Genomic DNA, 27597 nt, shown 5'->3' on the forward strand with positions numbered 1-27597 from the left:
TACAAACAATTTCCACTGCTATTGGTTGCCCACCAGAACTAGATGGTAAGACTTACTGTTGAAAACACTACATCTACTTATTTCAGATCACAGAGAAATGAAATGACAAATAAACTGGAACTTTCTCCGTGCTGTGTAGCATTGGAAGTGCTAAGCAGGAGCCAGGGAGATAACTGTCAACAGTCTCACTCCCCTATCTGTTCTGCATGCTACTCTCCTGATCCACCAGGTTGCAATAGTGGCATGGCTGTTATGGGGGTAACAAGCTGCTCTCTGGTGGGATTTGAGACCTGCTCCATGGGAGGGAACTTTTGCCTTGCACTGAAAACCTAGGCAAAAGCCTGTGTCATGGGGCCTAATGGTGATGCTACTGCTGTTGTTTTACTAAATGGTAATTATTTGCTCATAATATTGCCTTCATAATAACTATGTTTATGGCCCTGGCTTAGTGCTGTTTTCAACTTTGGTCAGAAAAGCTTCTTTTTTTGCAGTGTGAAGTGTTATCTGCAGAGACTCATAACTGGTCAAAGTGATGATAATAATAGATGGTTTAATAAGTCAACATGAGAGAGATACCTTTGTCACTCCCCTAAAGACTGGAAGAACATTATGGAAGAAGGTGTAGAAATAAAGGAAAGGGAACCAGTGTGAAATGCTGACTTCTGAGCATGGCATTGCTATTTCCTGGCTATTTCACTCAGGAACTCCGAACAGCTATGGTTGAGCCTGTTAACATCCTGTCACATAGGAAAGAGGAGCACATAAGGTCCACCTCTCACTGAGTATCTACACCCACTGAATGATTGATGGGGGGAGACATTGTCTTCAGTGGTTTTTAATGTAAGCAATCATAATAAAAACCTAAAAAGAAAGAGACATGAGGGAAGAGAGATTAGTTGAGAAGAGGACATGGTGGGTGACGTTGGGGCACAAGGGATTAAAAAAAAGGATGAATGGAATAAAATACATTATATACATGTATGAAAATGTCATACTGAAACCCATAATGTATAATTAATATACATTACTAAAACCAGAAAAAATAAATTGAGAAATGATGAAATTCCTTCTAAAGAGGCCACGTATGAATATTAATCGAACAGTGTAAGAAGCAGCCCTACAGATATCAGAGGGAAGAGCACCATAATAGCTAAGGCTTTTCCTCCAGAGGGATCATGACTGGAGGGATGAGAAGCTCCCAGGAGACCAGTGAGGCTAGACAATAACAACATGATGGAGTGAAGTAAAAGATGAAAGAACCAGATCCTGTGGGAATCATGATGACAACAGTGATCACAGATAGGGAAAAGGAGGAAAAAGTAGGACAGAATGGGTCTTCTGGAGGTTACTTTCAAATACACACACACACACACACACACACACACACACACGTTGCTATATATCCCTACACTCGCTTAGATGACAATAAAATCAAGATGGTAAGTTTAAGTAAAAAGGAAATTTAAAAATGAGAGAAATGGGATGAAACCTTGATGATAAGTTTCTCTATTGCCTATTTCCTGATTCACTAACAGACCTTCAGCCCTGAAAGGGAAAACAGGGAGTTGTCATCCTTTGCCTTATTATCTGATTCTATCATTAACCAAAGTGCTTCAGCCTAGTGCTTTCCATAAATAACTACATTGTTTTGAACTAGGGGTGTGGGTAGAAAATAACTCCTCTTGATACCTTCCCCTTCTCATAATTGACACTCTCCCTCTGGTCAAATACCACAAACATTCTAAAGATATATAATATGGTCATGTTCTTCAAAGAGGCAAACAAGAATGATTTAATACTGAATTATGCACTAAATTATGCAAGAAGCACTTGGCTTAAATTTAACTTGAAAATGAAATAGTAAATTATGGAAATAACTAAATAATACAATGAAACTAAATAAAAAACACATGCAAAAGAAGGAGAGACCAAACAAATGTGTTTATTTAAAAGATTATTGTTTTTAGCCAGGTGTGGTGGTGCACACCTTTAATCCCAGCACTAGGGAGGCAGAGGTAGGAGGACTGCTGTGTGTTCGAGGCCACCCTGAGACTACACAGTGAATTCCAGGTCAGCTTAGGCTAGAGTGAAACCCTACATAGAAAAATGAAAAAAAAAATATTGTTTTTAATCTCTCACTTCTACCACTGTGTAACCACTAAAGACGTCTGGTCAGTATTTAATATGTTCTCAATGACTCTTGTTAATAGTCATAGAAATAAGTACATGAAACTAGTACTTTATAACATGTTAATGATATGTGCACTAATAAAGCAAAATAATTTTTGATATGAAATTCATTCATGTATCTTAATAATATCTATACCTTCATTTTTAAAAATATTTTTTCTTGTCTACCTGGAGAAGTGTTCTTGCTTCCTATGCAGGTGACAATTACCAACTATAGTAATTGGAGAAATCAGAAGACAATGGCTTAGTCCAACAAATACTATTTATTTTTCCCCTAATTAATTTTATTAAGTTGACAGCAAAGACTCAGTTTTTCTGATCAAATTTCTTCTCCCCACAAATGCACTCCCTACTTTTGTTCATAGAGTCAGTCAAAACAAACCATCCAGAGACACACTGATGAGTACTGTGCAGGACATAGCTCCTGTTACTATTTCTTTTTTCATAACTTTCTTGATGTCTGTACAGTTAACTTGAACAAATATTTCACTCAGCATTTCAGATATACCCCATCTAGATAATTAATCTTTAAAGCTATCATCATACAGACTGTATTCAACCACTGAAAATTAAATACTGTTGCTTGTAACATATTTCTAAGGTGTTCAGCAAAATGTCTTATTTTTTTTTCTTAGTTTAGAAAACCCAGACAGTTTTAAGGCTGTTCATTCTTTGGGGGAGAAAAAAAATGATGTTTTATTTTCCTTGAAATATTTATGCTTCCTTTGAATATTCTCCCTCTCCCTATGTATTTGCTCTGTTTTTATGAAACTCTCTTCCTTTTCTTCGTTATCTCCCCTCTATGCACCTCTAGCCTTTTCACAGCTCATTAAGGCCAAGCAGCTCAGTTTTGACATAAATAGTAATATGTCATCTTTATACTATTTTCCCTTCAAATCCTCTCATGTAAATATGCAATAATTTTCTCTTAAATCTCCTGCCAATCTGTTATAAAAGACTCAAAGGAGGGCTTGAAGACTAAGGATGGTGAACAGATGAACAGACCTTAGATCCCAGAGGGTCCATGACAAAGCCCCCATCCCACACCTATGACACACTTCCATGTGAGTGAAAAAGCTGAGGACTTTATTATAATACTTGTCCCCTTGCACTACTATAAACCCTTATAGACAGAATGGGAAACTTGTTTTAATATATTTTTAATTTTTTTAAAAAAATATTTTATTTATCCATTTTGAGAAAGTGAGAGAGAGAAGCAAATAGAAGAGAGAATGAAGTCCAGATGCATACATCCCCTTGTGCATCTGACTTATGTGGGCACTAGGGAGTTGAATCTAGTTCTTTAGGCTTCACAAGCAAGGACCTTAATGGCCGTGCCATCTCTCCAGCCCAGAAAATTGTTTTCTCATGCATTCTTCTCATGTGTAGACACCTATTTCTACTAGTGTGCTGTCTGTACATATTAAAGTTTCCTAATTCAAAAGGCTATAAAATACAACTTTGTTTTACACAATTGAAAAGCTTCACCTGCTAATTTGTGATGCCTAAATTCTAGTCTATAATAGATGCCCAATAAATATCACAGGTATCATCTAGATAAACATTTTTGTACTGTAAATTTATTCAAATTACTTGACAAATTGTAATTGAATGAAAACTGTCTCCTTTATCTTTGTATAAATGTGGACTTTTAGTCATCCAGTTGAAAAAGTATAATAAACTTGGTACAATTTGGAAGCAAAACCAAAAACTAAATTTGGATCATATTTGACCTAAATTACCCATGAGAAAAAAAAATGACCTTCTTATTCTGCAACAAATTTTAAAACCTCAAGAGCTTTGTTGGCCTCTTCTAACACATCAAGACTAATGGTCAGTGAAGAATTCATATAGGATGTGTTCAGTCTCTTTAATCAGAGTTTTCTGCCCATCTTTTTCCAAAGCAAATAGCACCAAGGAGCACCAAGAAGACAAGTGCTCTCCTACTTGGAGTGTCATGCCACCTCTCGGTTGAGACACACAACGGAATTTCAAGAGACACTTTCAGTTATGACTAATCTGTGGTTATGGAGAATGGCAAGAGAGAGAACAGTCCCTGAACAAGATAGGTGAGGAAAATAAGGTACTTACATGAAGACCATGTAAAATCAGCCACAATTAAAAAAAAAAAAAAAGAATCCTTGCTGACCAAGGACAGAAATTTAGCCAGGAACCTCCTGTTTCAGAGCTGTGAGAAAGTGCTGGTGGGGAGTGACCCTGAATTTCTAAGGGAAGAAGAGACCCTCAGAGGAAGCTGGTTCACCTCTGAGACAAGGCAGTGAAAGAAACACAGAAGGAAGCATAGAGAAAAAATAAAAATCCTCCCGAAAAGAAAGAGAAAGGAAGTGTCAGTACTTCTCACTGACTCACCACCTGTCAATTCTTCCAGTGGTTAAAAACACACTGCTTAGGGCTGAGGACATAGCTCAGTGGTAGAACCCTTGCTAGTGCCCCCAACCTGCAGGGCCAATGTTACGCGGGGTGGTCGAGGAGGGCTGCAACCTAAAAGAACGGGCGGGAAAGAAGAAGGAGACCAAGCGGAGGTTTTGTCAAGGTCTCCTTTAATGTTGGAATTTTTAGCCTTTTTATAATCAGTCAGCAGGCAGGGGGGTCAGACAGGGGGCACAAGGAGGTAGGGCCACCTGGCCGTAATCTTTCTGGAACATCTTGGAATGGAACGTCTTGTGACATTTTTCTGGAGCTGTTGTTTGCCCTCGAGGAGGGGGCATATGAGGGCTGTTCTTCTTCTGTCCTAGGGCAGTGAGGGGCCATATGAAGGCTGTTAGTTCTTCTTTTGTCCTAGGGCAGTGAGGGGCCATATGAAGGCTGTTAGTTCTTCTTTTGTCCTAGGGTGGTCAGGTCATGGTCTCTGACATGCTAGCAGTGATAAGAACTTGAATTCAATCCCAGCATCACAAAACTATATTGTAAAGGGCTGGGAAGATGGTTCAGTGGTTAAAGGCATTTGCTTACACAGTCTACTGGCCTGGGTTTGATTTCCCAGTTCCCACATGAAGCCAGATGGCACAAAGTGTCACATACATCTGGAGTTCATTTGCAGTGGCAGGGGACCTTGGCATGCCTGTACTCACTCTCTCTATCTGCCTTTGTCACTTTCTCTCTTTCTCTCTCTCTCAAATAAATAAATAAAAATATTAAAATATAGTGTTAAATGCAGATCTATTCCAATGAGGAAAATATTCTTAGTCTAGTAACTGAACAGAACACAATAGGATAAGACAGGACAGGACAGGATAGAAAATAGCTAGGCATGGAAGTGCACACCTTTAATCACAGCACTTGGGAAACACACACACACACACACACACACACACACAAAGAGAGAGAGAGAGAGAGAGAGAGAGAGAATAGAAAAGAACAGAACACCCAGGAAAGAGGGAAGAATCTATGCAAAATCACTACAAGCACAGTAGCACAATTTGCGATTCTCTACTTTCAAGGCAAGAAGAAAATTTCCACCAAAATCATAGAAAACAGTAATAACAATATAATATCCTTAAGTGAGTTAATTATCTTCCTATAATCATGAAGAGGTAGAATAAACACAGCCATAAATTTAAAAAAAAAAAAAACAGGAACAAAATACAACTTTATAAAGATGGATTTTACTCTAAAGAAATAAAAGGAAAGGAACAAAAAAAAAAAGAAAAAAGAAAAAAGAAAAGAAATAAAAAAATAAAAGGAGCCGGGCATGGTGGCGCATGCCTTTAATCCCAGCACTCGGGAGGCAGAGGTAGGAGGATTGCCATGAGTTCGAGGCCACCCTGAGACTACATAGTGAATTCCAGGTCAGCCTAGGCCAGAGTGAGACCCTACCTCACAAAACCAAAAACAAACAAAAAAAAAAAAAAAAAAAGGAAAGGAAAACAAGTATCTGAAAATAAAGAACAAATTACAATAAGTACATGGAAGATGATGTGGGATAAACATCAAGCCATAGGTATTGGCACAGTGTGAACACAAGATAATGAAATTGTTACTAATAGGGACTTTTAAAAATATTTATTTGTGAACAAAGAAAGCAAAAGAAGAGAACGAGTGTGGGTGTGCCAGGACTTCTTGTCACTGCAAACAAACTCCAGACACATGCATCACTTGGCTTTGTGTGGGCACTGGAGAATTGAACCCAGACTAGCAGGCTTTGCAGAAAGCACCTTTCACCTCTGAGCCATCTCCCTTTTAAAAAGTGTCAAGTTTCAGAAGTAAAGAAATGGAAACCAGGCTACAGAACTGGAAGGTAAAAGTAACATACAAAGAAAAAGGTGCTTTCAGTTATATGTAAAAAGAGATTTGTATTTTTGACTCAAAGACAGAAGGAGAAAATACAGTAAGAAATTAAAAAAAAAAAACTTCAAAACTTAATATTAGAATATGTTGGGTACATTTAAAGCAGAGATGAGAAATGGCCCATAATATCAATAAAACGGACCATAATATCCATAAAATATATTAATAATAATGTAGACTGAAAAATGACCAGATAACAAAGAAGTGAAGCCAGTGATACAGAAAAATAATAAAGACAAACAGCTAAAAGAAATTCAGTACATCTAGCAACTATACTTACTACAAAATCAAAATTATAATAAAACCAAGAGAGAGATAACTTGCTAGCAAAATAAATCAGCAAACAAAACTTGAAAAAAAAATGAGTAAGAATACTGTGGAAAATGAAACCAACCTGCTTTCACACATCTTTGAAAGCAAGATTAAAAACCTGGATGGGAGCTGGCACAGTGCTGAGAGTGCCCTCCTCCTCAGTAGGAGGACCTGGGAGGGCCTAACGCTGCTGCAGTTTGACTTCCCCAGAACCCACTTAAAAAGGCAGGTGGGTTCAACTCATGTCTGTAACCCCAATTTGTTGTGGGGCAGAGTCTGGAGATTCTCAGAGGCTCCCTGACTGAAAACAACAGCAGCAGCAACAAAATTACAAAAGAAAACAAACAAAAAAACCCAGAAGCTTCTGATTGACCAACCTCATCTTAAGGAAGTACACAAATAAAAACAGTGAAGGGAACCTGAAGATTCTTTCTGGAGGCTGTACTCAGGCGCACAGCCCTCTTGCACTGACATGCACATGATCACACACCCCATCATGCACTGTAATACATACTGTACACACACACACACAAAAATAGTAAAAAGAAAAACCTACACAGGTAAGTTCCCAAAAGGATAGTATTTTCTAAAATTCTCCACAGCAGGGTTAGAAAGCTGGGAAGATGAGTCTGTGCAGAGTAAATAAACCAATCAAGGCACTACTACTGTAAAAGGAGGATCAGTGTCACATAGTTTCATTAGGCAGTCTAGGATCCCCTCAAATTCAAGGCCAGCCTGGGATGTTGCTTAGCAAGCTCCAGGCCAGCTGGGGCTATAGGGTAAGACCCTATCTCAAGCAACCAAGCAAACATAAACCAAGAGGAAATCACCAAATTAACTTGTGAATATATCCTTGAGAAAATCAACAATGAAGAGACTAATTGAAAACTGTTTCTACTTGTAGAGAGCTGACACTAAGAAACTCTTAAAATATCACTAAATATAACTCAACAAATAAGATAATTTACCCAGGGAATAGACTTTTAAATTAATACATAGAAATCAATAACCTTTATGCAAACAAATAGTAAATGAAATGGCCTGTTTTGACATGCAAAATAGATGGCCTGATACTCATACTTATCCAATTCACATATGGAATTTGGATTAGCCTGTGAGAGATTTCAAAAACCATGTAGCCTGTGAGCTGGCCTGGCTTCCTCTTTGTTCTTAGCACTGCTGATCCTGGGTGAGAGCCACGGCCTCCTGCTCAGTGCAGTAATGTAGTCTCTGAGAGATATACTGTGAGGTGCAAATTGGCAATGATTTTTACTGCAAGTGAATCTCTGCAGACAATAAACTCATCTTTATGTCATCCAGAGTTGCAATACTTTATGAAACATTGAACTAGCTCACATAAATAAATGCATACAGAGAGAAAGTCATTCTCAACAGCGAAACCAGCACCAGTTGATTCCAGTGGAGTTCTGATTTTGTTTGGTGGCAGGTATGATAGAATGTACAAAAAGCTGCCCTGTCTTCACTGAGAGACTGCTCCTTTCTGAATTGTTCACAGGTGATTTTTCTTGTTTTCAGGAATAGTAAAGACACAATCATGCTGAGCCCTGGAATAGACATTTATATGGTAATCAGTCTTGTGCCTGTGGCCCAGTCCTCTGAGTACTGTGACAGAGCGCACCTGCCTACACTGGGTGGGTGGGTGTTATCAACTTCATCCACTGCACTTGTACCTGTGCATGTGTTCAGATTCTTCATGGGAGTCATTCTATTTTATAAACCTATAAATGCTAATGCTGGAATATTTAAGCTGGATTCCTAAAAGGCAGATTTGTGTTGGGATTCCTTGTGCTCTCGGCTTACATAATTCATGGGTGTCCTGAAATTCTGATGCAAGTGGTCTGACTGGTTTCACACTGGGTGCATGTGGGCACATGAATATTGCTGTGAAAGGGACAGACAGTAGGGGCTGGGAGAGCTTTCTGCCAAAAATCTCCCAACAAAAGCTTCCTGTAGAGTCTCTGTTGGTCCTGAATTTCAGCTTCTGAATTCTTTTTTCCTATGAAGCCATCTTCCCTTGGCTAATAGGGTTAAAACAATGCCCCAGGTCATGGTTTCCTGCCTCCTTTATCTCAAAAGTCCCCTGCTCAATGGTGTGGTCTCATACCTCACCTATTTAAAATGGTTAATGTAAAGAACAAAGGAGCTCTTTTTTCTTCCTCACCTTCCCCCAGCTGAAGACCTGAAGATGCCCGATAAAGCCCACTATCTGAAATCTCAGGTGAGCTGTGTTGTGCTCTTGTGAGTCAGCCCTGGCTGCTTGTGTTTTTCCTAAATAAATTCTTTAATCGTTGCTTCAGAATAGTTTGTGAGGTCTTGATCACTCTTGAACCTTACAAATTGAAAGATATCTTCAAGGTGAAGTTGGAAGGTCAAGTTGTTCATATGGAGAATATGAGAAGGACAGATCCAAAGATGTTTTCAAGGTTTTATCCAAAGTGCTTGAGCATCATAATATGCATGTTGAGGCTCAGGCAAAATTGTGAACACTACCTCCTTTTATTGTGAGTGAGAATAGCCTTATTTAGTGTTTGGGGAATGGAATCTAGGCTACTATGCAAATTGAAGTCACAGACCAGCCAAAGCTAGGTGCTTCTTGTGACCTCTGACCTCTCTTTTCTTCTTGAACAATAACACAGCAAGAGAAAGAGATTGATGCCACTGACATCATAAAATTCAAGAGTTAAAAAAAAAAAACAAAAAACAGACATTTCTTGAAATTCACTTAATAAGTGAGCTGTTTTGCTTGTTTACCTGAAATTATTCTAACTCCTAAGGCTATCTGTTAGGAATGTTGTTTTGAATTTCAAAAAACTCCCAAAGCTGTCAAACTGAATAATAATACTTTCATAGAGTGAAACCTTTGTCAACACAAAGTCAGGAGAAAAGCAGCCATTAAAATGTAAACAGACATTCTCTTCCACTGGGTCAAGTTCCATCTCTGTACATGTGTAAATAGGATGAGGGAAGAGCCCACAGATGTTCCTGGGAGTTAATGGAGTCTTCCAACTTCTGAGCATTTGCATAACTGTGAAAATATTGTTAAGAAAAGGTGGCTTGGCAGTAGTGTAGACTGTAAAGGCAGATTTTAGACAAGAACTCTTGCAATAGAAGAAAAAAGAGATAAGCATATACCTGGGCTCACTTCTGACTGTAACAAGGGCCAATGCACCCATAGGAAAGACGCAGGGATGGTCTGCGAGGAAGGTGGGGCGGCTGCATCTGTGAAACTCCTGTGAGCCACCCCAGGCCAACTTGAGCCTATATGAGTCTTTCCATTTGTCCTAGTAGGAATCTTATGACAGTTGGGTCAGGCAGGTCCCATAAGGGTGCAAGGACAGGGCCAAATCTGAGGACTGGGTAAGAAGAGGGCTCTCAGAGCGTCTTGATAAATTTTCAGTTGAAGATAGTCTTGGTCTACACAGGTACACACAGTGAAAAAAGAAGCAGAGGGCCTCTTATTTGTTTTTCAGAAACATAGATTACTTTCTTTTAACAAAGTTATTAACAACCTCCGTACATATAGACAATGTACACTGATCATAATCCCCTCCCACTAGCCTCCTTTCTCTCCCCTCTTTTAGACCCTGTCTACTGAACCCCCTGTTTTTTTAATTAATTAATTAATTATTACTTTTTGAGAAAGAAAGAGGTAGATCTAGAGAGAGAGATAATGCAAACACTTGGGCCTCTAGCCACTGTAAATGAACTCCAGACATATGCGCTACCTTGAACATCTGGGTTCTGGTGAATCAAACCTTGGCCTTTTGGCTTTGTGAACAAGCACCTTAACCACTAAGCCATCTCTCCAGCTTCCCCTTCTTTCTGCATAATTTCTCTTCTCTTTTTCTCCCACTTCTATTTTGGTGTGATTTTTTACATCATTTCTTATACTCTCTTCTGTCATCCATGACAGTGTTGTGTGCCAATATTGTGCAGGTTTCATGCAAGTACTACAAACCAGTGTGAGGTTATGGATGCAAACACCACTTTGTGCCTGTGGAACAGTATTCCAAAACATCCTCCTGCTCTTTGGTGTTCACAACTATTACTACTTTTTACACTTTTGTCTTTCTAAGAATATATTTTTAATATTTACTTTTTATTTATTTATTTATTAGAGACAGAAAGAGAGAGGGAGAGAGAAATGGGCATTCAAGGGCCTCTAGCTACTGCAAACGAATTCCAGATGCGTGCACCATCTTGTGTATCTAGCTTACGTGGGACCTGGAAATTCAAAGCTGGATGTGTACTTTTCATAGGCAAGCACCTTAACCACTATGCCATCTCTCCAGCCCTATAGTTTTGTCTTTAAAAAAGATATTTATTTGCACAAGAAAGGAGGGAAACAGAGAGATTAGAGAACAAGTACTGCAGAGTTTCCTGCCATTGCAAAATAAAACTTCATATGCATGCTCCATTGTGTGTTTTATGTGTCTGGCTTTACATGGGTACTGGCAAGTGGAACCTGGGTCATCAGGTTTTGCAAGCAAGTGCCTTTTACCATTGAGCCATATCTCAATCCTAAAATTTTGTATTTTATTATAGAATTCCCTTGTCTTCTAATAATGGACATTTATACTAAGGAAATGTCAAAAATGCAAACAATAAACATTTTAGAGCTTTAAAGAATGGATAAACAGACTATAGATTGTAGAAAATGTATGAAAAATAGACAAAGTAAAGGTGATAAATAGTATAAGTATAGAGAAAAACAATATAAAAAATTGCCCCCGACCTGCGGGGCCAATGTTACGTGGGGTGGTCGAGGAGGGCTGCAACCTGAAAGAACGGGCGGAAAAGAAGAAGGAGACCAAGCGGAGGTTTTGTCAAGGTCTCATTTAATGTTGGATTTTTTAGCTCTTTTATAATCAACCAGCAGGTAGGGCAATAAGGGGGGAAAAAGGGGGAGGGGGTACAAGGAAGGGGGAAGTAGGGCCACCTGGCCATAATCTTCTGGAGCATCTTCTCGGAATCTCTCTTGTGACATCTCCCAGAGCAGCTGTTTGTTCTCGGGGGAGGGGCTGCATGAGGGCTGCTAGTTCTCTTTTGTCCTCAGGGCAGTGAGGGTCCATATGAAGGCTGTTAATTCTTCTTTTGTCCTCGGGTGGTCAGGTCATGGTCTCTGACAAAAAATGAGCACTTTTACTACTAGAAGAAACCTCACAGACTCCAGGCTATTCTGGTACTGTCAAAGGGAAAAAAAAAAAAAATATGTCCCAGCAGTTCTTTCAGTGGAAAGATCTTCCTGGTCATAACAACTTCTGAGCAGATCAATCCAAAAGGAAGTATACAACTTACTATGTTCTCATTATATTAGGAACTTTCTTTTTTTAATTATTATTTACTTAGACAGAGAGAGGGAAAGAGGCTAAGAGAGTATGTATGGGTGTAATAGTGCCTCTTGCCACTGAACATGAACTCCAGATTATGTGTGCCATTTGTATATCTGGATTTATGTGGGAGCTGGGGAATTGAACCCAACCCAGAAAGCTTTGCAAGCAAGTGCTGAGCCATCTCCTCAGCTCCAACTTCCTTGATTTTTACTACAGTTAAAATGTACTTAAAAAACTGGGCATAGTGGTGCATGCCTTTATTCCCAGCAGTCAGGAGACAGAGGTAGGAGGATTACTGTGAGTTTGAGGCCACCCTGAGACTACATACTGAATTCCAGGTCAACTTGGACTAGAGTGAAACCCTACCTTGAAAAATCAAAAAGAAAAAAAAATGCACTTAAAATTGACTGTGTTTAGTATAGCTATCTGGAGCTGGACATTTTCCCTTTAAACTATGTGTTATTATTTTTCCTTTTTGGCTTGGGCTATATAATATGGTTCAATTGGTTACTCACACAACTAAATTATTTCCTTGAGAAGAAGAACAAACCCAGTGCTCCACTGGACAAGTCATCACACCCGCCAGGGCTGAAGGAACATTGCGGAGGGTCGCACGAATCACATCAGGGCTGCTCTCACTGAGGAGCTCCTCACGGACATGATGATAGACCCTGATGTGGCTCAAAACCCAACAAAGCCGAATAAAGTGTCTGTCAAGAGCTCAACACCAAATGAGACATCTTTATCATGCCTTCCAAGGCTCAGGGAACATTGTGGAATATGTGGGAGAAAGAGTCACAGGTTTTGAAGGAGTACTTTGGGCAATAAGCACTGTCATCTGGACATGAACAGACTTGTAGATTTATGACTTCAGAGTGGTTGTTTGCACCCTTATAAGTCTGGCACAATTCTTAGCCCATCAACATTTGGACATAGAGGATGGAGGAGGAGGCCAAAAAGAATGAGACATCAAAACAAAGGAAAATCTTTGGAAAAAGCAGGATGCTCAGTGAAATATGAGTGGGGAGGGAGAAAAAAAAGAGGGTAATAGAACAGGAATATGATCAATTTATAGTAAGCTTATGCATTAAAATTCTCAATAAAATGTTAAAAATAATTTACTTCCCAGATAAGATTTAAAGATTGTGTAATTGTATTGATTAATAACTTCTTCATGAATGTTGGATTTTTATTGACTTATTTTTCTCTCAGCAGTGACAATGCAGTTTATTAGCCACCAGTTTCCAGAGTATCATGACCCCACCATTGGTGAGTAAAGCCTCTTTTCTCCTATAGAACAAGTAGATACACTGCAAATAAATGACACACTGTTGATGTTTAGAATATATATATATATATATATATATATATATATATATATTATATATAGTATTCTTAGGACACATACACATGATTGTACATTTATAAGTTGTTATTAGTGGCAGGAGACAATATCTGTCCTTATTTATTGCCAGATATTCTCATATTTCATATTCTGTTCAATTTACTGTGGAAAATTATGGTTAGAATCCATCCATTAAGGTGACCTCAGGATTCACTAATGGATATTTTCCATTAGAAACAAGTGAGTTTGTAGAACTCTGTTCTGGGTAATATAACTGATGTGATTGCATTGCTTACTGTGGATATTCTATTAGGGAATTAGTCGTGCCAGTGCTGCATTTGGGGAATTCTTGAAATGCAGACATTATTTCACTTGGTATCCTCAACATGTGCATAGAGGAGATGAGACCCAGGAAGGCAAAATATGGTTTGTGCCCAGAGCCTGGCATGTTTAATTCTCTCTGTCAGGTTTTCTTTCTATCATGACCTGGTGTTTCTGTAGTGGGGAACAAGTTTTTCCTCACTCAAAGCAAGGCAAATGTTTGAAAAATTGCTTTACTCATTAAACAAGAAAATCACTGTCTCTCTTTACTCTCCCTTTCATTTTGAATGTCTTTTGTCTCATAGGCGATTTTCTTTCTACCTATTCATCAAGATGTTTTTTTGTAATTTTTATTAACATTTTCCATGATTATAAAATATATCCCATGGTAATTCCCTCCCTCCCCACCCCCACACTTTCCCATTTGAAATTCCATTCTTCATCATATTACCTCCCCATTACAATCATTGTAATTACATATATACAATATCAACCTATTAAGTATCCTCCTCCCTTCCTTTCTCTTCCCTTTATCATCAAGAAATTTTGATTGCAGGTCTTACTTGATATGAAAAAAAAAAGTCTTCTAAATGATACTCTTACGTTCCTTTCAGGAAACCTGACAGAATATCTGGTTGAATTTTGTCACAGAAATAAATAAGATGCACTGTTTTCATGTATGATGATTCATTAAAACCTCTTAATCAATGGGACTGCATTAATAAGTTTTGAATATAGCCAAAATTGACATACTCTTAAGCAGGTTGGGCTTCTTGAAGGAATTGACTTTTATTTCAGGATGTAATCACTTTGTAAAGTTTTAGAAGTGATTCGATTCAAAGATTGATAGTTCTTTAAATCTTTAAAATGTCTTGATTCTCAGGTGATGCTGTTAGCTTTATCCCACCCACTATGAGTTATAGAAAAGGGTATATCTGGGCAAAAATGAAATCTGTATCTTTCTGGACAATTCAATAATTGAATATGTACTTAATGAAATCACAAGTGCACCCAGTTATTCATTGTTTTCTGTCTTTCTGAAATTTTGAATAAACTGTGTCTCATAACCTGGCCTCCCACCCACAAATCTCTTATATCCATTAGCCAGAGCCAGGCAGTAGATGTGAATAAATTTTAATGGCTCCTTTTTGAGAAAAAAAGGAGACATGCATGATGAGGACTCCCATAGATATCCAATGTCACATCCATTCCAGGAGATTAGGCTCCATGGGCATTCAGTACTGACAGTGGTAATCATACTTTTATCTACTATTGTGTAATATAGCTTTGGACAAAAGCAGTTGAAAATGGAAACAGCTGTTTATTACTTTCAACTAGACCTTTCCATTGTCACACGTGTTAGTTTCTCTAATGGAATATTTGTAAACAACTTACCATCACTACTGTGCTGGGAGAAGGTGAAAGTCTTGGATAATTTACTTTCACCTGTTCCAGCTGCTTTGCTATAATTCAGTCCAGGTGACTTAATGGCTCATCAAGAGGATGGTCACGCTAGTACAGTTTGAACAGCTTGAATATCTTTTACATTAGCCAACAGAAACACCCATCAAAGATACTTATTTCACACCTGAGATAGGCACTGAATCTTCTGAAATAATGTTTGACATCTCACTGACTGTATTTTTAAATATATTTCTCTGGAATATTTGAGGAATTACTACTTTCCATCTCTCATCTTCTATTTAGAATAATCCTTATTCGAAATCCCTATCAAATCCAAAATTTTAGGTTCTCTTAAAAAGTGTCAAAGATATCACTTAGTGCTAATATTATTTCCAAAGAAATGGTGTTTTCTTTTGTCTATATATGACAACCAAAAGTTTAAAGTTGATAACCAATGACTTCAAATTCTCAAATATACAGAAGATGCCTATGGGAAGACTATTCAAATACATGTACTCCATTCTTCCAATAGGAGAAACATCATGCAAAAATTACACTGTGTTACTAATAATACTGCCAAATATGACTAAGGCCAAGTTTTAACTTCATATATAAATGAAAGATTTATAAACATTAGACATAATGCTAAGAATAGCTGTATATATCCATGGTCTAATTACTATGAGAATACTAAAAATTGGCATTTTTCACCAAGAACCCATTGTACAACCTTTCATGCCAATAAACATGCATGCCACATTTGATCAAATCATTAGCTATGAATATTGTATATCATCCAGTGGTCAAAAATTTGTATTTTGCCCCTTGGAATGAAAATTGTTTGCTGTGCAGAAAAAAGAATATCAGAGTTCAAGTATATGGCTTCTCAGTTCAGGAAAGGAGTAAAGCCAAGTAAAGAAATGTTTCACCTTTTGAAGGTAGAATTGCTGTAAGAAAACAGGAGATGTGTACTTTAAGGAGGAGTTTGACAGGATGGAGAGGCAGGGGAATATCACCTCGTTAGTTCTGTTCACAGATTCCTATATCCTTTTTAAGAGGCATGAAACTCCAACCATGCATTCTAGAATTCAAAGGTCCTATATAAGAATTTTCTGTGAGAACTAGAATTCTTAAGCATTTTTGGGGAAATGATGTAGGATTGCTTATTTTTTAGTTTCATTATAACACACTCAAGTTTTAAAATCTTATTGTACATTATTGTAATTTTGTGGGAATTAAAACAAGCTTGTTATCAGGAATTTTGATATGTGAACACACTGTAATTTGATGGTGTTTCCCTCCTATTACCTTCTCTAGTCTTGCCTTCCCCAACCCATTCCACTAATCATGCTCCTCCTTCCAAGTAATCCTTGTGCTTCGATGTCTCATTCTTTTTGTCCTCCTCCATCTGTGGTAGAAAACAAGCTAAAAGTTGACCTGATTCATTGAGTTACTGTAAGAGTTAATTGTTGAGGAGCTGAACTTATCTTCGTTAGCAGATGGAAAAATCCCAAAGAGAGTGCTGTCCAGAAAGGGCCCAGAAGAAAAGACAGTTTAGGCTAAAACAAAGTAAAATGAAGTTTATTGTTAGGGTGGCCTGACTACAGAAATAACTGATATGCAAAGTGCCATATCTTGTTTGTTTACTTCTCCCTCCCCTTGGCTATGGAAACTATGAAAGATAAATAAAATCTCAGCATTGGAGTGTACTTCCCATACATTTTCTGCAATACATCTATGTCAAAATGTTAATAGGCTCAATATTATTTTATGCCAATCTTGTGAATATAATAGCATCCACTGTGAGGCCATGAATGCACTGGTCAATTCATGTGTAGAGGACAGTGCCCCAAAGTGCTCCTTCCCATCCTGTGGCTCTTATATTCTTTTTGCCCCCATTTGCAATGTTCCATGAGCATCAGAGGGTGTGATAGGCATGTCTGATCTAGTTTTGAGCACACAACAGCCTCTTACTTTCAGTTTTTAAAAAAATATTTATTTATTTATAAAACAGAAGGATAGAGAGAAAATGGGCACACCAGGGCCACTATCCATTGCAAATGAACTCCAGACACATGTCCTGCCATGTACATCTTGGCTTATGTGGGTTCTGGGGAATTGAACCTGGGCCCTTATACTTTGCAGGCAAGCACCTTGACTGCTAAGCTATCTCTCCAGCCCTTATTTTCAGTTTTGATGTGTTGTAAGACTCTTTAGTGACTACTTCACTTCAATAGAGGAGCTTCTTGGGCTGGAGAGATGGCTTAGCGGTTAAGTGCTTGCCTGTGAAGTCTAAGGACCCCGGTTCGAGGCTCGGTTCCCCAGGTCCCATGTTAGCCAGATGCACAAGGGGGCGCACGCGTCTGGAGTTCGTTTGCAGAGGCTGGAAGCCCTGGCGTGCCCATTCTCTCTCTCTCCCTCTATCCTCTCTCTCCCTCTATCTGTCTTTCTCCCTGTGTCTATCACTCTCAAATAAATAAATAAAATTAAAAATAAATAGAGGAGCTTCTCTGGCCAACAGTGAAAGCAGTACTGACATTCTTTCTGCCTGAACTAGGCTCTGAGCTCTGATAAAGATGACTTATTCATTGCTAAGCACTGGACTGTCTCCTCTTCATGTCACCTTGATGAGTTTTGGATCTCCCCAGTATTCATCACCACATGCAAAAAAGAAGCTTCTCTAGCCAAAAGAAAGCAAAGTCTAAATCTATGTGCCTAAATAAACCATATAGAGAGAAATTTGATAGACATAATATATCCTTTTATTCAAAGAACAGTGGTAGCTTTACCCCTAAGACCTATGACTTTCTAAGCTTTTGACTTGATTATCATTATTTTGAGTTTCTCCCAGCAACAGAAGATAAATTGTCTTTTCTTAAAATCAAGACCATAAATATGAATATGAGGTTTTTATTTTTAGGTATTTTATTTATATATTATTTGTAGGTATTTTGGTTAGATCTGTTTGCTTATTGATACCTTTATATGTTGTGAATCATGTCCATTTATGGTTACTAGTATTCTCCAAAAGGTAGACATGAGATCTTGCGATCCCAGAAATGGCAGAGCAAGAAAATTGCAGACCAGATGTGTTCTCAATGAAGCTTCCCTGCAAGAGGTACTTGGCACTGACTGTACAATTTGAGATGCTGACTGATGTGTGTCTCTTGCAACACCAGGGTATCTTAACTTAAGAGAAAGTTTTGCATTAACAATTGATTTCTCCAAGTCATACATGAAAGCCATGCCTCAGTAGTCATGCTAATCGGGGCATATACAGGGACCAAACACAGCTCCTGCCCACAAAGTGCTCCCTGACATGTACAGAAAATGTGGAAGTAAATTTGACCATGCAAATAATTCGTGAAATCAAAAAGTTCACCTGTTAGAAAAGGGCAACACTGCCACATTGCTGGGCCTGTGGTTGGATGTTTTGCCAAAGGATAAAATCCATAACTTTCATGAATAAGGAAAGCTTTCTTTCCCGAAATAACAATAGGAACTTCTGCCAAGCAATGGCATAACAGTGACTTTAGGATGACTGAACAAGCAAACAAAACAACAGAAAATAAAGACGTTTGGGTAGCATTAAGTAACTTCAGGATGCTTTATGTATGGTATTAAGCAGAGATCAATTCTTTCTTATTTTTTTTTATATGTTATACTCAATTGTTTATAAGGAGAGAGGGAGAGAGAGAGAATGGGCATACCAGGGTCTCTAGCCACTGCAAACAAACTCTAGATGCATGTGCCACCATGTTCATCTGGTGTATGTGGGTACTGGGGAATCTAACCAGGGTCTGTAGGCTTCCCAGGCAAATGCCTTAACCACTAAGCCATCTTTACAGTAAATAGCTGACTGTTTTTATACACTGACCTATATAGACTGTATTTGGTAATGGCTAGTGTTTCACATGCCTAAAATTTCCCTGAAAAATTAAAAATAGTATACTAATGTCATTATTTTCTGCCTTCTCTGTTTGTTTTAATTTTCCTATATTTCTTCTGTTTCAATATTAATCAACTCACACATATGAATGTTCCAGGGGTTGCATAAGTCCCGAGAGCCAATTGTGCACAGAAATAGATTCTCGTGTTATTGAGCTTGCTTGACTTGTTTTATTTCATCAGCTATAAGAGCTGATTGTGTCTCTATATTCTGGAACCCAGTTGTCCTTTTCTTCCAAATGCCATTAAAAGTAACAGCACACAATTCAAGCCAGACTAAAAGACCTATCCAATTCTTGCTACCGGTTACTTTTTAATTTCTATTTTCATTAAAATATTGTTTTTAAGTTGAGAACATTATTACACAAACATATGATATTGGTTATATTCCATTGTGTTATATACTCTTGTATAAAACAATTTTTTGTTTACTTTTATTTATTTATTTGAAAACGACCAACAGAGACAGGAAGAGGCAGAGAGAGAGAATGGGTGCATCAGGGCCTCCAGATACTGTAAATTAACTCCAGATGCATGTGCTCCCTTTTGCATCTGGCTTATATGGGTCCTGTGGAATTGAGCCTCAAACCAGGATCTTTAGACTTTATAGGCAAGGGCCTAACTGCTAAGCCATGTCTCTAGCCCTGGGTTATATACTCTTGTAACCTCTCCCTAGTTTTCATTTCACTGAAGGCCCTCTTCAGTGGTGTTCTTGGTATTCATTGTGGGGTAATGGATGTATCAGTCATTCTTTTTGGTAAGGCCAATGCCTCATAGTAGTCCCTCCCACACTGTGGCTCTTTTATTGTTCCCTTCCTTTCTTCCACAATGTTTCATGAGCCTTGGAGGATGTGTTATAAGTCTACTTTAGTTTTGAGTCCTCATCAGCCTCTAATTTTCTGCTTTGATGAGTTTTGAGTCTCCTTAATATCTACTACCATCTTCCTGGATGAGATTTTGAGGCTAGCAGTGAGAATAGAATTCATATTTAATCTACCACTTGTTAAAATAATATTTAGTTATTTATTTGTATGTGGGATTATGTGTGTGCACGCATGTGCATGTGTATGCACCAGATTTCTTGCCATTGCAAATGAACATCAGATGCTTACATGACTTTTTTTGTCTGGCTTTCTGTAGGTGCTGCAGAACTGAACTAGGGCCAGCATGCTTTGCAAGCAAGCACGTGTAACCATTAAGCAATCCTGCATGGCCTGGGTTTCTTTTTTTGAAAAAAAAAAACTTTAAAAAATAAGACACAACTTGAACATGCCAGGCTTTAACTATGAATATCAGACCTCTATGTCCTCATGTTTACTTGGTTTTAATGGGGACCAAAAATTTACAAAACCACTGAATCGCCAGTTCTTCTCTCATCCTATTTTCAAGAAGCACACGTCCCTAGAAGTGATGCAACTGCAAATGCTTTGCTTCTTAGGCCCTTAGACTGCAATTCCACTTACAAGCCATGACAGTTGCATACTGCGCATATCAGAAATAATCTTTCTGAGAAATTGGTAAGTGCTCTAACAAGACCTATAAGAATAAAATAAAATAAAGTGCAACATACAGGAGAATCTTCCTGAATGGAAGATAAAAAGCTCATTAGAGCAAAGTACAGCAGCTGCAGGACCAACCATGTGCAGAGCACAGCACATGTTAGTGTAGCACTGTGCACCAGCAGGAAATATTACTGTGAGGAAGCCACATAGGAAAATTTGACCCCATTGTGCTTATATTTCTCAGTATCTTTGGTGGGATGTTGACTTCCTAAACTTTGGAATTTAGAGAAATAATGTGTTGCAAATGACACTTAAGATGGCTTGCTAGGAATCTAAAATATGCACCAATTGAGTCACTTCTTTGAAAATCCCTGTTAAAGGTCAATGCTCAGGGAGGAGGCATATGCCAGGAAACATTGACATATTAGCATAGCTTAATGCACCCAATTATTCTCCAGCACAAATACAGAGCTTTGGTGGGCAGGGCACTACGAAAGAGACAGCTATGATGGTTGGGGAGAGGGAGACATTGCTACCAGGTAGGATAAATAGTATAATTCTTAAAAGACATAAAAGCTCATAAATACCACTAAAAAGACTGTATTTATAAACAACTCCTCTATGTTTGTATATGACAGAATGGAAAGGTAATTACCATGGAACCACATACACTTGAAATTGAGTTCTGTCTATGTGGGGCTCCTGATGTTCTTTTCAGACTCAACCAGTAAAACCCTGTGGCTTGCTATGCTATCATCCCTTTGGTGCTTTTTCACTTTATAAGAATAGGAAGGAACTTCTTTTCTACACTAGCCACCTGTCCTCTTTTTTGTCTTTATCTCTAATTCCTTTTCATCTTTTTAAATTTTATTTATTTGCCAGAGAGGGAGAGTGTGTGTGTGCGTGTGTGCTGCATGCAGTTTGGTACTCCAGGATCTTTGACTACTGGAAATTAATTCCAGATGCATGTGTCACTTTTTGCATCTGGCCCAACTTACATACCAACTCCTCAGAAAAGTCCTTCATGATTTTATTTCAATTAACTGCTGCAAATATGTACATTGAAATACAGATTTGCTTGGAGCATTAGCAAATAGATTGTTTTCTTAATACTAACCATCAAATTAAAAATTTAAAAAAAATGAGTTTTTGTTGTTGCTGTTTTTCCCATAAGATTATGGATTCTGTCTCAAAATAAAAATATAAAAAGGGAACATGGATGCTTAGTTCACTAAGTGTTAAACAGGATCTAGTATGTGTGTGTGTGTGTATATGTGTGTGTGTGTACAGTTTATAAGAGATGGATAATAAGCATGCATGAACAACTGTGTCATCTTGTTTTGCTTTTTTATATAAGGTAGATTTCTATTATCTAATAATTTTCATGCCCACTGACCTTATTTGTTATAAGAATTCTGGCACCCATGGGGTTAAATCCAATCTTGTGCTGTCTGAATCTGTAAGGGGGCAGTGATGCATGACCATACAATCTGGCCTCCGTTTTCAAAACACTATGCCTTGGATGGATCTTAACTATGTCTGTCAGACATATCTCAGCCATGCATCCACCCTCTCTCCTGATATCAGAAATTTCTTTTTATCTTCACTTTCATGTGTGACCTTGCTTTCTTAACCTTGACAATGAAAATAACTAGAAGATAACATTCTAAAGACCTGTATCCAGAAGATTCTTCCAGAACTACACACTGGTCCAATCCACTATAAGCTTTACAACATGGTCGTGATCAACCATCTTGTTATTGTGTACATACTAAGTATTTTAAAAGAAACTAAGTGTAAAATTCTCACTTGATGCTGCTTTCTCTGTTAATGACTTTTCATCTTCCTGCTACTTATCCATCTCACCACCAAGGGCCTACCAGTTAGGAGAAAGGTATGGGTAACTAGATTACACTCCACCCACATCCTGTAGTTTAAAGTCTAAGTTTAACCGGACAACATTTAAATGGATTGGAGCTGTTAGCACAGTAACATGTGTTAGGCTTTGTTCCTAACTCACGTGCATCTATCTCCCTGCCTCTCCAGCTCTTCCTCCTTTAACCCCTTTCCTCCATGCTCTGGCTTGTGTTTATTTCTTCTTTAACCCATTTCTGTCCATAATCTGTAGTTTGTACTTGTTTCTCAGTTTACAGCTCTTTTTTTCTTTTTCTTTTTCTTTTTGGTTCTTTAAGGAAGGGTCTCTCTCTAGCAGAGGTTGGCCTGGAACTCATTCTTTAGCTCTAAGTTGGACTTGAATTCATTGATACCCTCTTACCTCAGCCCCTCAAGTGCTGTGCTAAAGGTTACATTTCTTCAGTCTTAACTGCTTTAGGTCTATTTTGATGTAAAGGTGAAATTTCATACCATAGGTATATTTGTGTATATTGACTCAGTTGCTCCTCTGGAGTGTGTATATTCAAAAATGATTAGGGGCTGGAGAAATGGCTTAGCAGTTAAGATACAGGCCTACAAAGCCAAAGGACCTAGGTTAGATACCCCAATACCCACGTAAGTCATATGCATAAGGCACATGCATCTGCAGTTTGTTTGCATTGGCTGGAGGCCCTAGCATTCTCATTCTCTCTCTTTCCTTGAAAATAAATAAAATATTTTAATAAGCAATGTTAACCTGTTTGATAAACTTATCACCATAGTCATTAGTCATTACTTACATACACACATCTGTAAGTAATAACCAATAACACACACACACACACACACACACACACACATATATGTATTAGAATTATGTTTTATACATACATATATATATATATATATATATATATATATATATATATATACACACACACATACTATATATACATCTGGCATCAAACCATCAGTATATATCATATGTACATACATGCTACATGATTCCAATTCCCCATCTAATTTTTCAATCAATTCTAGAGAGGGCTTCAACTGCATTCTTTATTTGAATCGGCTTTCATCAAGGTAGCCTTTCCTGTGTTAGGATTCCCAATGTGCACTTCCTTTCCCCCTCCTCTCTGTGATAACCTACTAGTGGCAGTGTACATGCTGGACCCCTGTTGGATTTCATTCACATTTCACTAAGCATCTAGAATGACACCTTCATTTGTTTGTCTGACTTAATAGGTTGCATGACAGCCTAAGTCTTCTGTCTCACCATCAATACCATGTATATCTATGGATCTCCATACTTATACATCTACCTTCTCACTCAGCTTTCTCCCTGGAAGTTCTAGTAGACATCATTAAGTGAGCACTACCAAAATTTATTTTCAGTCCTTTTCATAAAATCACAAAATAACTTATTTCTGGGCTGCCTTTCCTCTATGGTCACTCCATTTATCTGGGTGTTCATCCCCCAAACTTTGGTATCTCCCTTTACATTTCTTTAACTCCTCACAAAACAACAACAACAACAAAAACCTCAAGAAATTTTGTGGATTTCATGCTCAGAAATATTTAGAACCTTTCCATTTCTTACTTCCTCTGACATAATCACGTTTGCATGAGCCAGATGAATCCCCTGCTGAGACTTCTACCTAGCTCCTGAAAAGTCTATGTGCTTCTCATCTGCCCAGCTGCCTAGTCAATTTCCGACAAGTAGACAGAATGATCTCTTAAGAATGAGATAGGTTATGTCACTCTGGCCATAAGTCTCTACTCATTCCCCTTTTCACTCATGGTGAAAGATGGCATACTGATGTCAGAAAGGCCAAGGAAAAGGTTAGAGATATGGCTCCAGGGTAAGCAGCTAGCCTAGTTCAAGGTCCCAGGTTTGATCCCAAACACTGCAAAATAAATAAAAAGAAGGTCTTCAAGCATAACACACCTTGTCATTCTGAACTTGTGTTGTACCATTTGCCCTCACTGTTCCTGGAATGTACAGGAATGTGCCAGATGTTTTCTCGTGCAGTGTTTACATTTTATCACCCTTTTTGGGAAAATTCCTCAGTGTGAAGAGCTGACCTACAAGCCTTTGTTTCAGGGTTCCTGTGCTTTATTCAAGTGAGCTTACACCCATCACCCAAACTCCTGATTACTTCAATCATTTTCTCTATTTTTCTCTCATATAGTCAGGTACACAAATTTGTTATCTAGGGTCCACATCTTACAGAAAGAATTCATATTTATTTTCCTAGTTTGACTTATTACTACTTTTTTGTCAGTACCATGAGCTACCTTTCATAATGTGCCTTTTCCAGTGATGTTTTGTAGCTTAAATTTAACAGATCCTCTATTAAGTAACTGGAGTCTCCAAAACTCCAGCTCAATTAGGTTCGTAGGAAATGGTCGATACATTAATGGAGCAGATTGCTTTCTGGCCTCCAACTCTGGCTGGATTGACATACACTCCTGATCTTTCCTTTATCTAAAAGAAAAAAAAGAGACAGAATGATTGTTTCTCATAACAGTCATGTGAGGTCATGTAGATATAGCTGCTCATGCTCTGCCAGAAATAAAAATGAATATTTGATTTCCTCAGTAGGTATCAGTTAAATTGGAAGATAGGGGTAAAAACAAAAGCTGTCAGGAAGAAATCTCATCTGCCTGGTGCTCCCAGAAACCTTACCCATAGAGGATGGAAAAATACTGTGATGTTATCTTACTAACTTAGAATGAGATGTTATTGTACCTGGAATTATTATGATTATCATATTTTTTCCTGGAGCTAAACTATATGAAGGAGAACAAATCATAATTGAAAATCCCTGATATAGTTTGTTGTTCAAACCATCAGACAGCTGGACAGGAGCAGCATGTCACTTTGATGTCACTTGTCATTTATGCATTGTGAAAGATACCTGTTAGTGAAGCAGATAGGAAGTAAAGAGAACTGAATATTTCTTGGTGCCAGGCTGAAAACACCTATTATATTCTTCAGGACTTTCCTTCCCTTGAATAAGACACTTGCTCCTTACATATCTTCCTCAGCTCCAGAAGAGCCAGTATTCTTCCTAAAATAATCCACAGAACTTCATTCAGATTCTAGGAATTGGTCACAGAGGAGATATTGCTTGTGATTAGTAAGAATATCTTATTCCTGTGGCATCTGCAGGACAAGGCAGTGCTGGCTCATTCACTTTGCTTCATTTAGTTTTATTTAGCTATCAATGCCCTGCTGCATGTCCATCCAGTGCTTAGCAAATAATCCATAAGTACCTGGAATGTGTCAAGTGCATTTCTTGCAGCAGAGCCTCAGTTATAAACAAAGAACCTCTACTTTGTCACAAATCACATTTTTGACCGATAACACAAGCCAGCAAATATTTAAAGTCAAAATGTTAACTTGATTTATTATATCTTAATTTAATTCATAATCACTTCTAGGTATATTTAAGTTCCAACCTCTTTGAGGAAAAGAAAACATACAAAATTTTAAACATAGAATTAGGTATGGGTCCTCAGGAGTCTCCTCTGCAAGTAAATTCCCTTAAAACTTCAGCCATGTCATTGGTACAAGCTGAGGTGCCCTTTGCCTCTCTGACAGATCCCAGAATTACCCGTGGTTACTTTGTCACCTGTCATACAAAGTTGTTATGATGGATGGGGATTGGAGTGAAAAGAGACATGATCTGGATGCTTCCATAAATTTCTTTTTCTAAACGTATTGTTGAAAATTTCCATATACCATTATCATAATTGAGTCTGCTTCCCCCCTCCACTGAATTCCTTTTGCTTTCCAACTAGCCTCTCTTCTATTTTTTTAATTTTTTTTAAATTTATTTATTTGAGAGTGACAGACACGGAGAGAAAGACAGATAGAGGGAGAGAGAGAGAATGGGCGCGCCAGGGCTTCCAGCCTCTGCAAACGAACTCCAGACGCGTGCGCCCCCTTGTGCATCTGGCTAACGTGGGACCTGGGGAACCGAGCCTCGAACCGGGGTCCTTAGGCTTCACAGGCAAGCGCTTAACCGCTATGCCATCTCTCCAGCCCTCTCTTCTATTTTGATGTCATCATTTTCCCTCTTATTATGCAGGTCTTGTATAAATAGTGTCAGGCACTATGAGGTCATGAATATCTAGGCCACTTTGTGTCTAGAAGACAGCATTGTAAACAGTTCTCCCCTTCCTTTGGTTGTTACATTTTTTTTCCCCACTACTTCTTCCACAGTGGACCCTGTGGCTTGGAGCATGTGATAGAGATGTCTTATTTAATGCTAAACACTCCACCTTTACTTCTCAGCACTTTGGTGAGTTTTAGGTCATCTCAGTGGTCTCTGCCATCTGAAAAGACAAGGTTTTCTAACCAAAAGTGAGAATAACATTATTATATGAGCATAAACATAAGTGTCTAGAGGGCAGTTTGCTGGGCATTTACATTTTCCCATCTGTTTTATTAGATTCACTTGAAAATGGAAAGAAAAAATTCCCTACCACTGTGAGGATTAATAGAGATAGTAAAAATGGAATTTTTCATGCAGAACTCAGCCTATTGTAACTAGGGCATAAATGAATACTAGGTAAGATTGCTCCACAAGCTGCTAAAAATGATACTAGAATAATGCTTTCATAGGATTTTCAGGTAGTATTATACCAATTGAAATACCTAATTAAAATTACTTGTGAACAACCTAAAAACCTAGCAGACATGCATACATATGCTATTGAGGGAAATCACTGGCTTACAGCAGAAACACTCCTCAACACCTTCTTTATTTATTCAGTAATTATAATTAGTGGGCACATGCTCTAAAGTCAAGTGATTTATAATTATATTTTGTCATTTTATTTCAGCAATTTAAGGGTATCTTTAGTCTTCTGTTAGCTCTTACTAAGCCAATTGTACAAACAATTTGCATAAGAAAAAAGTATCCTGTAGTATGACCTAAAAATTGTCTGACCTTAATGAGAGCAACTTGTGACATAGGAGCTATTTTAAACGTATCTTAAGAGAGATAACTAAATATATATGAAAGCC

The 27597-nt window shown here is 38.1% G+C and overlaps 1 protein-coding gene across 2 annotated transcripts in view; it reads left to right on the top strand.

Moving 5' to 3' along the window:
- The window catches only part of Rit2 (Ras like without CAAX 2), a 415489-nt gene that overhangs the window by 77595 nt on the left and 310297 nt on the right, over window positions 1-27597 (top strand). For both annotated transcript variants that reach the window (XM_004665844.2, XM_045135257.1), the window contains one exon: window positions 13377-13433. In XM_004665844.2, the coding sequence (XP_004665901.2) occupies window positions 13377-13433 (57 nt within the window). The remainder of the gene's footprint in view (window positions 1-13376; window positions 13434-27597) is intronic.

The sequence above is a fragment of the Jaculus jaculus genome, chromosome 15 (genome assembly GCF_020740685.1).
Source record: "Jaculus jaculus isolate mJacJac1 chromosome 15, mJacJac1.mat.Y.cur, whole genome shotgun sequence".
NCBI classification, from domain to species: Eukaryota; Metazoa; Chordata; class Mammalia; order Rodentia; family Dipodidae; genus Jaculus; species Jaculus jaculus.